Here is an 11859-nt window from a genome sequence, read left to right as displayed (position 1 = left end):
AATTTAGCAAAATTATTTCATTCACAATTATGAATTAATAAGAAATATCTCATCTGAGAGCTTTGATGGCGAGCTTTGCGTAAATAGATATAGTTAGGTACACGAAAACAATCTATAGTAAAATAATTTCCCTCAAGCTCAGCTACCCGTGCTAAGCCAGGGCTGGTCACTAGTTTCTAATAATGGAGCTTACCTGTACTCTAGCTTCAGTGAGATCAATTTTCATAGCTATTTCTTCTCTCGTGTAGATGTCGGGGTAATGCGTCTCTTGGAATGCTCTTTCTAACTCTTTGAGTTGCGCCGAAGTAAAGGTTGTCCGAATCCTTCGCTGTTTGCGCTTTTCCGTTAGTGAGCCTTCGTGCCCACCATACACTTTGTATGGAAGACCAGCTGAAACAAAAGAAAAGTTTCGATAGATCAGTATGTATCAAATTATTTTTTGGAATAAATTCACTGTATTTAGTATAAATAAAATCACACTAAAATGAGATAGATCTCGTTTTAGTGTCATTTTCAAAAAATCAAACGAGATGTTTATTCAAGTTTTTACCAATAAAATATAATAGAGTGGCTCTCAAACAATGTTCTGATAGGTCGATAATATTTCATGATATCAATACTTAGTGAGGCCACCTTTCAGAAACTAGGGCAATTGAATTGGTAATAAAAATAATTATTATTACTACTATTAGTACTATTACCTACCACTAAAGAATTTGAAAGATATGAAGGAAGCAAACTAAATCCCAAGACTGTTTTTAAATCCTCCTATCCTATATTTTTTATTCTTTGTCATAGTTTAGGTATCAAGCAATAAAGATGTTTAAATTAAATAAATAAATAGATTAGCTTGGGAATAAAACGATCAACATAAAATCCTAAAAGCGATGTACTTGAGCCTTTATTGTGGTATTTAAACTGAATGTTTTAACGATTGTTGTGTTGTTGATAGTTGATATCAAACTAAGTTAGCATAAAACTATCAACTTAATTGATACTTACATAGAAGTTAAGAGATATCCTAAAAGCGATCTACTTGATCCGTTATGGTGAATGGGAGAAAAAGTACATGGCAAGGCGGCCATTTTTGTCTCCCCCTCACTACGCCCTCGCTATAGTAGGTACTGATGGTATACCTACGCCGTTGTATATGTACCTACTGTTTATAAATGTAAATACTGTTTCCCGTTTTAATTAAGGAGGAGCGTATTTTTGAGTTCTCATTATTATGTAAGAATTTCGGGCCGTGGTCGTACCTACATATTTTTTCCAGAATAACAATAAGTCTAATTTATATTACTCATTTAGTATTTCATTAATATTTTCAAACTATAATATGTTTGACTTTCATAAAATCAGTTTATGCAGTTGGTTTCTACAGTTAGTTTTAGTACTTGATAACGAACATAATAAATTATAAAATTAATTTAATAAATAATATGAAACTGGGTTTCTATTTTAAGAGTTCTTCTTCGTTCTTTATGACTGTACTAATGCATATGTTATATGCATATATTATATGGCATATTTAATGTAAATTAATGAAAAATGTGTAAATTTTTATTGGTAAGATAAAACTGCTTACAATTTATAACTTTTTCCGATTTCCTAGTATGAGTTATTTATAAAAAATAAAATCAAAATATATTTACTGAGTGTAAAAACTACACTGTAATAATAAAAACAAATATAAAGATAGAAAAACCGTAGAGGTGGCATGTCGCGTGTTGGTATCGATCGTAGCTACGCCGCTACGCCTTGCTACGTAAGGAAATGCACTCTTTTGTTGGACTACTTGTTCTACAAGCTACGCGTTCAGTTTATCGTTAATACCGTCAAATTCAAGTGTTGTTCTTACGAGTAACTGGGCATAAGCTAAATGATTTCAAATTATTTGTAGTGTTCATATAATATAATAATCTTAATGCTTACTGATAGATATACACTAATAGATATAATATTTAAATTATATCCATGTTTTGATACAGATATCAGAACGAGATGATACCGGTGACTTCATTTGCATGAAAGTACGTTTTTCAAAAATCCTATACAGGAACCTTGAGGAACTCTTTTATTTTCCGAAACAAAATACTATCACTCTATCCTGTCTTCGTGATAAAAGCTATCTCTTTACAAAATTTTGTCTAAATCAGTTAAATAGGTGAATGGATGGACCGTAAAAAGGTAACAGTCAGACAAACAAATTTTCCAATTCATTATATTAGTATGGACATGGATTATTGTTAATTGTACGATGTATGTCAAGAATTTTACTTGATGACGAATAGTAACGAAACATGCGACTATAAAACGGGTTAGTCGTTGATGTCCAATTAGCCATTACCAGAGACATAAAGTAAAATCCCATGAAACTGTTCAGACATTAGCCGTGCGGACGTGCGGGCGAACCGCAGACCGCATCGCAGCGACAATTACCTCAAATGAACCGGAATTAATCGAGACTCGCTTCTTGGGCGAGTTGCGGTCTCATTTGCATTATTAATAGAGGGGGAGAAAGCGCGCGGGGGACGGGGAGCATGTCACTGCCCGCGCACCTCCCCCCGCAATTTGCGAAACCTAATGAAGAGGATCTCGCCAAGATGTTTCTGTTCTTATGACGTTTAATTCGAGTTTGCAGATCGTGGGTCAGGCGAGGGGCTCTCATTGTTATTGCGACCTTTATAATTTTATAGATGTCTACTGGGGGTTGGCTGTGTCTACGGAAAATATTCGGAATTGGTGGTAGAATTTTATGAATTGCCTGAAAATGGGCATGTGTAAAACCGTATAAAATTTAGCCATTTCTGAGGAGGAATTCTTCCTAAAATACCTGATCTCTTTGGGAAGAGATAGGGTTATATGGGATTTTTATATCCACTAAAACCCAGTGGCCATCCTCAGCGCTTATTAAGAGGTTCCGGGAACTTTAAAGAACGTGCGCCGGTGTCTCTTTTGAGCGACGCCCACTATGTTTATCCTGGAGGATGTACTCCCCTGGCGTCATGCAGCTTGCACGTAAGCACGACAGCTTGTGCCCCAGCAAGCTGACGTCTTTCCACAGAAAAACATAAGTAGGTACTTACCTAATGTGAGGTCTTTTTTTGTGACAACTGAATTTTTACTTACAGTAGGTATTTTCTAAGATAAAAGTGTCAGACGTACAAATTCTATGGATGTGGCTTTATTTTATCATATTTAAGGATTAGTCATCATCATCATCATGATCAGCCCATCACTGGTACACTACTGAGCACAGGTCTCTTCTCAGTATGAGTCAAGTGCGGATTTGCAGACTTCACACACTTTGAGAACTTTATGGAGAACTCTTAGATATTCAGGTTTCCTCACGATGTTTTCATATACCATTAAAACAAGGATTAGTTATGTAAAAGAAAATCAAAGCAAGTAGTCACAGCTCAGTCTCATCTTTATCAAATACCTTGGCTTATGTATAAACTCGTTACGCGGAGCACGTGGTGCTAATTAATCGTCAGACGCCGATTAATTCACAGGTGATATGATCCATGAACCCCCCAACCCCCCCGTGTCCCACCCGTTCCACCCGGCAATGTTCCGCTAATTATAAGACGGAGCGACTGGAGGGGGCTCCGGGAATCTACTGTATTTACACTTGGGTATCTTGTGATGAATTGTTTAAAGGAGAACTTATAGTCCGAGATCCTACTGCATAAAAATATCTTCAACAATGTGTTATTTGATATGCAGTAGAGTTGAGCGACCAAGAAGAGAAAAGAGAGAGAGAAGAGAGAGTAGAGTCGAAGGGCGACTACTTTCCAAATAACAACTCAAATTAACTTGCATAATGGCGTAGGCGCGCGGCTCGGTTAGTCGATTTGCTTCCTCATTTCTAATCCAAACCAGTAGGATAAAATCAGGCAAACAAAGATTGCAGCCACTTTGAAAAATGACAACCAATATTTTATGTAACTAACACAACTCTGGCAAAATTGTATGAAAATCATGAAAGGCTAGCCAATGCCCACGATTTCTTCCGCGTGGATTTAGGTATTTAAAAATCCAGGATTTTAACTATACACATGCAAAAAATCGCGTCGATTAGTTGCTCCGTTACTTCGTGACTAAAGAACAAACAAAGATAATTTCGCATTTAATATGAAGTAATGGTTCACGCACAGTTAACGTTAACTTGAAAAGTTACACTAAAGCATCTGATTCAGAATATTTTCGGCAAGGAGTGAGTAAATCGTTTCGCTATCCGTCAGTCGGCCGTGGTTCATTTTTCTCGCGTCACGCGCAAAGTTCGCCAACATCCATAATGCAGGCGATGTCGGCACGTCATCGCGGCATATTGCGCAGGAAGGGTTAGGATTAATGGAGCCCTGAAACGAGCCTACACTGCTTTCTGCCCGAAAAATGATAGGAGTCCGTTGTTTTGTCACGTTTATTTGTGTTAAGAAGTAAGCTCTTGTTATTGTGAAAACTGATAACAGATAGGTGTTACAGTACGGTTTTGAAGCATTTTAGGCCAAATAATCTTTAGAACTCGAGTAATTTGGTCACATAATTAAAAAAGATGCGACAAGTATAGAAAATCTCATGCTAAGAGGTAAAGAGTCCACGCTGACGTAGTCCAAGACGTTAAGCGGACCAGATCAAGGAAGCTCTCGACTTGACTCTGGCATCTACTGTGCATATCACACGGTAAAGAACAGGCTACGTTGGAAAAATATTATCCAGAGGGTACCATCAGAAACGAGCCACAGTCACACAGTAATGAGGGAGTGACACAAAGAGGAAGATGGAGTATCTTTAGAATTTTGGTTACAATATAATTAACTATATTATCGTATTTACTTAAAAACTAGTTGCAGCCCTCGGTATTAAACCGTAAATGCTAAACTTTATCCGATTCTCGTACAACAGTACCTACTTAAGTTGTAAAAAGATAAGAGTGATACAGAAGGCCAATATATGTTATATTTGCAAATAAACATGTAGGTAAATTCCCGCAATGGCAGCAGTAAAACAGGCACTCCGAAACAGAAGTTAAATTTTCCTCTCGACGACGGGACGTGGGCACTCGTAAAACGGTGTATAAGAATGATTACAACATATTACTATCTTTCCATTTTTGTATATTATCAATACAGTACAGTGGGTAAGTAGGTACCTACATTAGGTACATAGTTTATTTCAATCAATTAACCTATTCAATTTTTGGTCTCTATTCTCAACTAAGCTGATCTATATATAAGTAGGTATACAGATCTGAAACCATATAGGTAAAGAGAATAATCACTGATATTATAAATATGATATTTACATACTTAGTAGGTACGCTGGATCTGCGATTGACCCCTTTTTAACCCCCGACCCAAAAAGAGGGTTGTTATAAGTTTGACGTGTGTATCTGTGTACCTGTCTGTGGCATCGTAGCTCCTAAACTAATGAACCGATTTTATTTTAGTTGTTTTTGTTTGAAAGGTGGCTTGATCGAGAGTGTTCTTAGCCATACCTAATCCAAAAAAATCGGTTCAGCCGTTTGAAAGTTATGATAACTTTCAAACGGCTGAACCGATTTTTTAGAAAAGAGCTGAGCTCTTTTCTAGTTATTACTGTAACCTTCACTTGTCGGGGGTGTTATAAATTTTTTATTTACACTTGTTTGAAGCAATTAGATTACCATCATTTTGGCGTTGATAGTAGCGGTTAACGTACCTACTCACTGAGGAAACTATAATATGTTATAGTTAAATAATAATTAAATATAACATACGAGGGCAATCTCCAGCAATCTATATTAAGTTACGCCTAATAAAGAGATTACCTAATAAAGTTAAGATGGTTAATTAGTTAAGAGTAAAAGTTGTATAAAAGTGGTTAAAACTAATAAACTCTTTGATGATGGATGGTAAAAATAAACACTAGCCCATGGATACCCATGTACCTATGTTATATGTATGTAGTACACATTGTCATATCACATTACCATTTCCAAAAATAAAAGCAGCATCTCTAGCGGAGTGTGGTGTTACATTGTAGAAGTTACGAGCGCGGCTCGCGACGCAGCTCGACTGTGAGATATTGCCTTTTTTATGACCCACTCTACTATACTATACTTACTGGGACAGAACAGATCACATGATGCGATAAAATATTGCTCTCCGTGCCACCAAATTGAATTAACCCGTCCACTTGCATGCAAAGGCGCGCCGACGCGAATAGGAATGGCGATATTGGTTTAGGATAGGTACCTACCCAACTATTGGAATTTTCCCTCTGCGTTACAAATCAAATCGAATAAACATCCGTCGATATACTTCGAATATTGTGCTCAATCTACAAGTTTTGGAGACCCGGATTCTGAGATGCCCTGGACTGGAAAACCTTGTTAGTAAGCTTCGCTTAATGATTGAGTTAGTATATTTTGTTGACTAGATGAGTATGCTAAGAATAAAAATACTTATGTTAACAGTAAATAAATAATTCATTGCTTTGTACCTATAAAATACACACTCTTTGTAAAAAAAATGGAAATTTTTTGCTTACAATGAATCTTACTGCCTACTTATTTAGAACGAGTAGCTGTTTTGAGGTTTAGTTTAGCAGGTAACTTTCTCTTTAAATAGTATATAATGGTAAATTTCTTGCCTTAAATACTCGGTGATGAAACTTTAAAAAATTACTTGATTTTAATGTAAAGTACAGGACTACTTAAAATGGTTATCAAACTTTATTAATATATCTCGGGCTACCAGCAATGAAATATTACAACACAACCATAAACATAATTCTTGTAATTGTAGAACAATTAATACGCAAAACTTGTAATTAATTTCTGCGTGATTAACGGGCATAAGGCGGGTTTACTCAAGATTACGTGAAGAGAATTATCGTTGCGTGGGTGTTCGCGGGTGTGAGGCGAAGTCGAAGGGGAGACAGTCCACAAGGCGCAGGCTGAGATCCGCAAGGCAAAAGCAAGACTGGTTCGCAATGCTGTCCTCCCTCTAAGATTCGCGTGGACGCCGCCGCCAATTACGGGCGCAATCGCTCACGCGGCTGGATGCTCCCCTCCCCCCCCCCCGCACCCCCCACCCGCCCAGGCCACTCTTTGTTTCGTGACGTCGCAACCTTGTTCTTGCTCCCCCATCATCTCGCATCCGCCACTTGTTCAGCAAATGAAAACGATTTCACTTTGCCATTACAGGGGAATAACAGGTTAAAAAGTTTTCCCAATTCTATTTCTGTAGTCATGTGTTTTTAACCCCCGACCCAAAAAGAGGGGTGTTATAAGTTTGATTAAGTATATCTGTCTGTGGTATCGTAGCTTCTAAACTAATGAACCGATTTTAATTTAGTTTTTTTTTGTTTGAAAGGTGGCTTAATCGAGAGTGTTCTCAGCTATAATCCAAGAAAATCGGTTCAGCCGTTTGAAAGTTATCAGTTCTTTTCTAGTTACTGGAACCCTCACTTGTCGGGGGTGTTATAAATTTTTAATTTACACTTGTAAATCTAAGTACATAGGTATATATATTGTTACCTAAACAAGAGAAGAGTATCTCATTTTCAGAAATACGTCAATCCTCGTCTTCTCTATTGCCTTATCTATTTAATCTAGAGAAAAAGGAATATTAACTTTTCGTCTATCAACTAAAAAAATTACAATTTAATGTTTTATGTCAAATTAACTACCTTCCTAACAACAGCACATAACGCACCTCTCCCTCCGTTTCGGTTTTCGGTTCATCGATAGATTTTTGTGTAAGAACTTTTACTTCTATAACATTTGATTTGGACATATTATTTCGTCTCCCTTTTCTGCACTAAGTAGCTCAGTAAGAAAGAAAGGTGTAGCCCATTAAGATATCACAAAACCATAGCAGATCACGTTAAAAGGTGTAACGTGATAGGTAGCTAGTGCCCCTTACTTAAGACTTAATTATACCTTCGTTATAATAATAAGTCCATGAAGATACATACTAATTGTAAATGAGAAAGAGCTTGTCTGTCAATCTGCTATCTGGTTTATTTGTTGTAAAAGGATTGTTAAAATCGGTTTATTTGTTTGATGGAGTTATGTAGTAACGTACAAGTAACATCGACAATTTAGTTTTCCATTGTCCAGAACGAACCCTATTGTAAAGTAAAAATATAAGTATGTTAAATTGCGTTCAATCAATCAAATCCGTTTAGTAGTTTCAGCGGGAAGCAGACAGACAGACAGACAAATATTAAAAAATACTGTTAATGCTTCCTCACATTAATGTTTTGAAAATGTATTTGATATACCTACAGAAATCTTCCAGGTATAGTAAAAGCAATTGACTAACATTAGTCTAAAAAAAAATTCACAATCCACATAATTGAAAAGCGATCAAAATTAGGTTCTCGTACAATATTCTTGTTCCACCAAAAACACTGGTCTCGCTAATAATATAATGTATTAGTATGAAATACAGATTAGTGTACAGTAGATTAGTTAGCATACAATAAATAAATAAAGAAAACCTGTGAAAAGAAGGTTAACGCATATTGCTACAGTATAAGCTACGGGAGCTACGCTGCGTAGCGTGGCGTAGCACATCGTTAAAACATGAGTGGAATCTGTAAAACCTGTTTTTATCGTAGTTTTTTTTTTTCATGATTTGCCCAATATTTTATATGGGAGAAATCCTCTCCTATTATTAAACCAGAGCTATAAAAATATTTATACAAGGTGATTTGAGTGAATAAACAAAAAAATTACCATTTTAGGATTTTATTGTCAGTCCATTATTTCTTATAGAACTTTCCGTGAATGGTAAAGTTACTTACTGACTTATATAATGTGTTACTTATACACGCTGCGGGTGTGTGTGTGTCTGTACACCAACCGCAGTTTAATTCTAAGATGCTCACGTTAGGATAAAACTGACAAAGATATCGGTACTAAGCAATAGATAAAGGCTGTCTTTTGTATTTTACTTTTCTTTCTCTTATTTTGTTTGTTTTTGTCTTAGATCAATGTTTTTGTCTATATTCTTCATTTTAGGTAATAGTTACTTAATGTTCAATAATAATAACATTTGTCGTTTCCGTTATTTTATTTTTTGTAAGCATTTTATTAAAATATGACTCGAATTAAATGAAACGTGTGAAAATAACATGGATTACTATTAGTCGGTAACTTACGTTGCAAATTCATCGCGGGCGGGAATATGTGGTGGTTCCTCATGGCGGCGTCCTGCGGGCGCGCGCACTGCGGCGGCGGCGGCTGGTAGCGCATGCCCTGGTAGCGGTACGCGGCCTGCGACATCTGCCCGCACGACGCCAGCTCGCCCCACGACAGCTCGCCGCCGCCCGAGCCCAGGCAGCCGCCGTCGAAGCCGCCGCCGGCCCCGCTCAGGTACCCGTACTCCATGCTGAGCTACCCCGACGCACTCGCTGACATCGGCCCCGACAACCCGGCTGCCGCCCGACGCGACGCGCCGCGGCACGCGTTAACCTGAGCTCGCGAAGGCTCACAGCCACATAATTGGATGAGCGGAATGTATATCGAATTATGCCGATTACAGATGGTATCGGATCGCTAGGATAGTTTTTGCCGGCACGGAGGACCGCGCGCTCGCCCCACTTGAAATCGAATGATAAGCCTAATTCAATAAGGGCGAGCCTCGAGGAGGAGGCGGGGCCGCACCCCCGGGAAGGCCAATGGGCGCGCCCGGCGGCCGGGGGTGCCGCCCCGACGCCCCGTCGCCTTCGCCCCGCCGCGGCACGCTGGAGGGTGCATGTCACGACACTTGTCTACTTTTCTTTTCGCCGACAGTTTCTTTGTCATTGAGGAAAATAAAAAACTTGTAATTAACGACCCAGGTGAACGACTAATGAATGACCGTTGGTATATTTGGTTCGGATCATTATTGCCACCCAATTTTATGATAGGTAATACTTACCTATTAATTTATAATGTTCAAGGTTTAAAACTTATTATTTTGTATGCTAAGGCGGATTCAGTGGCAGAAAAAGGTTTCGTAGTGCGTGTGATTGATGGTTGTCTTGGGGCGGCCGCGGTGAGCAGTGCTTGTGTAATACAAACTGAAACCATTTTCAGCTATGTTTAGGTATACAGTTACCTTAATTTACTTGTTACGAGTTTTGTCAATTTTAACTTGGCAAGCTTGGCAATTATATACTTACAGAAATATTTTCGTTTCTTCCTTGTGCCTGTCCAATCATCTCGTACCTACTTTAATAAACTGTAGAGTTAATATTAATTTTATAATGCCTTCGACTTCATCCCCGTGCATTTAGGTTTTTCGGGGTAAAAAGTTGCCCATGTCAATTCCCAGAACGGAAACTACGGCCTTTACGAATCTAGGAAAATAAAAATAGCCTGTGTCCTCCCTGGGATGTAAGCTAACTCTGTACCATAATCAAAATCGGTGAAACTGCTTGGCCGTGAAAAGCTAGCAGAAAGACAGACAAACTTTCGTATTTATAATAAGTATTAGTCGGTTTGGATGAATTTAACATATTTTCAGATCCTAAAACATTAATCGGTTCTTACCAAACTACCTAGGTAGGTACCTACTTAATACCTATCTACCTATAAGTAGAACTAAACCAAAATTCTATAATTTTTCCCAGAACTCAATAGTAAAAATTTTGACGTCCTAGACACAGTAGGCGAGAAACTTTTGAAACCAGGCACATGTAAATAACAACTCCTTACGGTGGTTTCTCCACTAGGTAGATTTCAATATAGGGATATTCAAGAGGCGGGACAAATTCCCGAAAAATCAGCAAAGCGCTTGATGATTCCTTTAGTGCTGCGAAAATGGAGATATTTTTTTTACTCAGATTCAAGTTAGCCTTTGAGTGCAATCTCACCTGCTGGTAAGTGAAGATGCAGTTTAAGATGGAATCGGGCTAGGGGAATAGGAGAAGGAGTATCAGGGAAGGGGTATGGCAGTTTTTATTAATGTATGTTGAGATAATGTTCTCAAAGGTATGTGGAGTGGAGTCTGTCAGTTCTCACTTGGCCAGCGTGTACCTATAGACTATGGTCAACCTTTACTCACACTGCAGGGAGGAGACCCGTGCTCAGTAGTGAGCCAGCGATGAGTTAATGATAATGATGACAGTAATTCAGGATCACTAGATCGTTCTGTACCTACCTACTCAGTTACTCTAGGTAGTCTGTACAATTAAGTATCCTGTGAAATATACCTACTATTAAGTACTAGCTGTACTAGTGAAGAAAAAGCTTCGCTTATTATTGTTATTCCAGCTTCGCCCGCGTGGATTTAGGTTTTTAAAAATCCCGTGGGAACTTTGATTTCCCGGGACAAAAGTAGCCTATCCGTAATAGCCCGTCCTCGGGATGCAACGTGTTTCTGTACCACGTAAAAACATTTAAATGGATGATCCTTTAAAAATCCCGTGGGATCACCAGGATATAGGAATGCAATTCCTTACAGCATCAGGGTTGAGGAGGTCAAGGAGGAGCTCAAGGTCAATGACAAAGTCTTTTACTTGGAATAGATACCTTCAATATCAACCAATTTATAAACGACAGTTACTAAATCCCATCAGTTTTGGTCGTGAGGTCCCATGCAGCATCAGGATTGAGGAGTTGAAATCCAATTTTTTATGAAAGGATCAAAGTTCCTCTATCGATTAAAAAAAATAGGTACGCAAACTGGTTCAGAAATCTCGGAGATTTCGGTGTACATAGGTAGAAAAACACAACTCCTATTTTGAAAGTCGGTCCCTGGTCAATCCTCTAATTGTCTGTGAAAATCCCGTCAAAATCGGTTCTGCCGTTACGAAGACAACCAGACAGACAAAAATTTTAAAAACGTGTGATTCAGTTATGGTACAGTTCAAATAACC

General features: G+C 38.2%; 1 protein-coding gene across 1 annotated transcript in view; it reads right to left on the bottom strand.

The window, feature by feature from the left end:
* Positions 1-9435, bottom strand: part of LOC123866168 (paired mesoderm homeobox protein 2B-like) — a 34099-nt gene extending 24664 nt beyond the window's left edge. The window contains exons 1-2 of the mRNA XM_045907560.1: positions 9157-9435; positions 194-390 (exon numbers count right to left, since the gene is read on the bottom strand). Of these exons, the coding sequence (XP_045763516.1) occupies positions 194-390; positions 9157-9385 (426 nt within the window). The 5' untranslated portion in view covers positions 9386-9435. The remainder of the gene's footprint in view (positions 1-193; positions 391-9156) is intronic.
* Between the last annotated feature and the right edge of the window lie 2424 nt (positions 9436-11859).

This window comes from Maniola jurtina, chromosome 6, assembly GCF_905333055.1.
Source record: "Maniola jurtina chromosome 6, ilManJurt1.1, whole genome shotgun sequence".
NCBI lineage: Eukaryota > Metazoa > Arthropoda > Insecta > Lepidoptera > Nymphalidae > Maniola > Maniola jurtina.
This window is presented reverse-complemented; position numbering and strand designations above follow the sequence as displayed.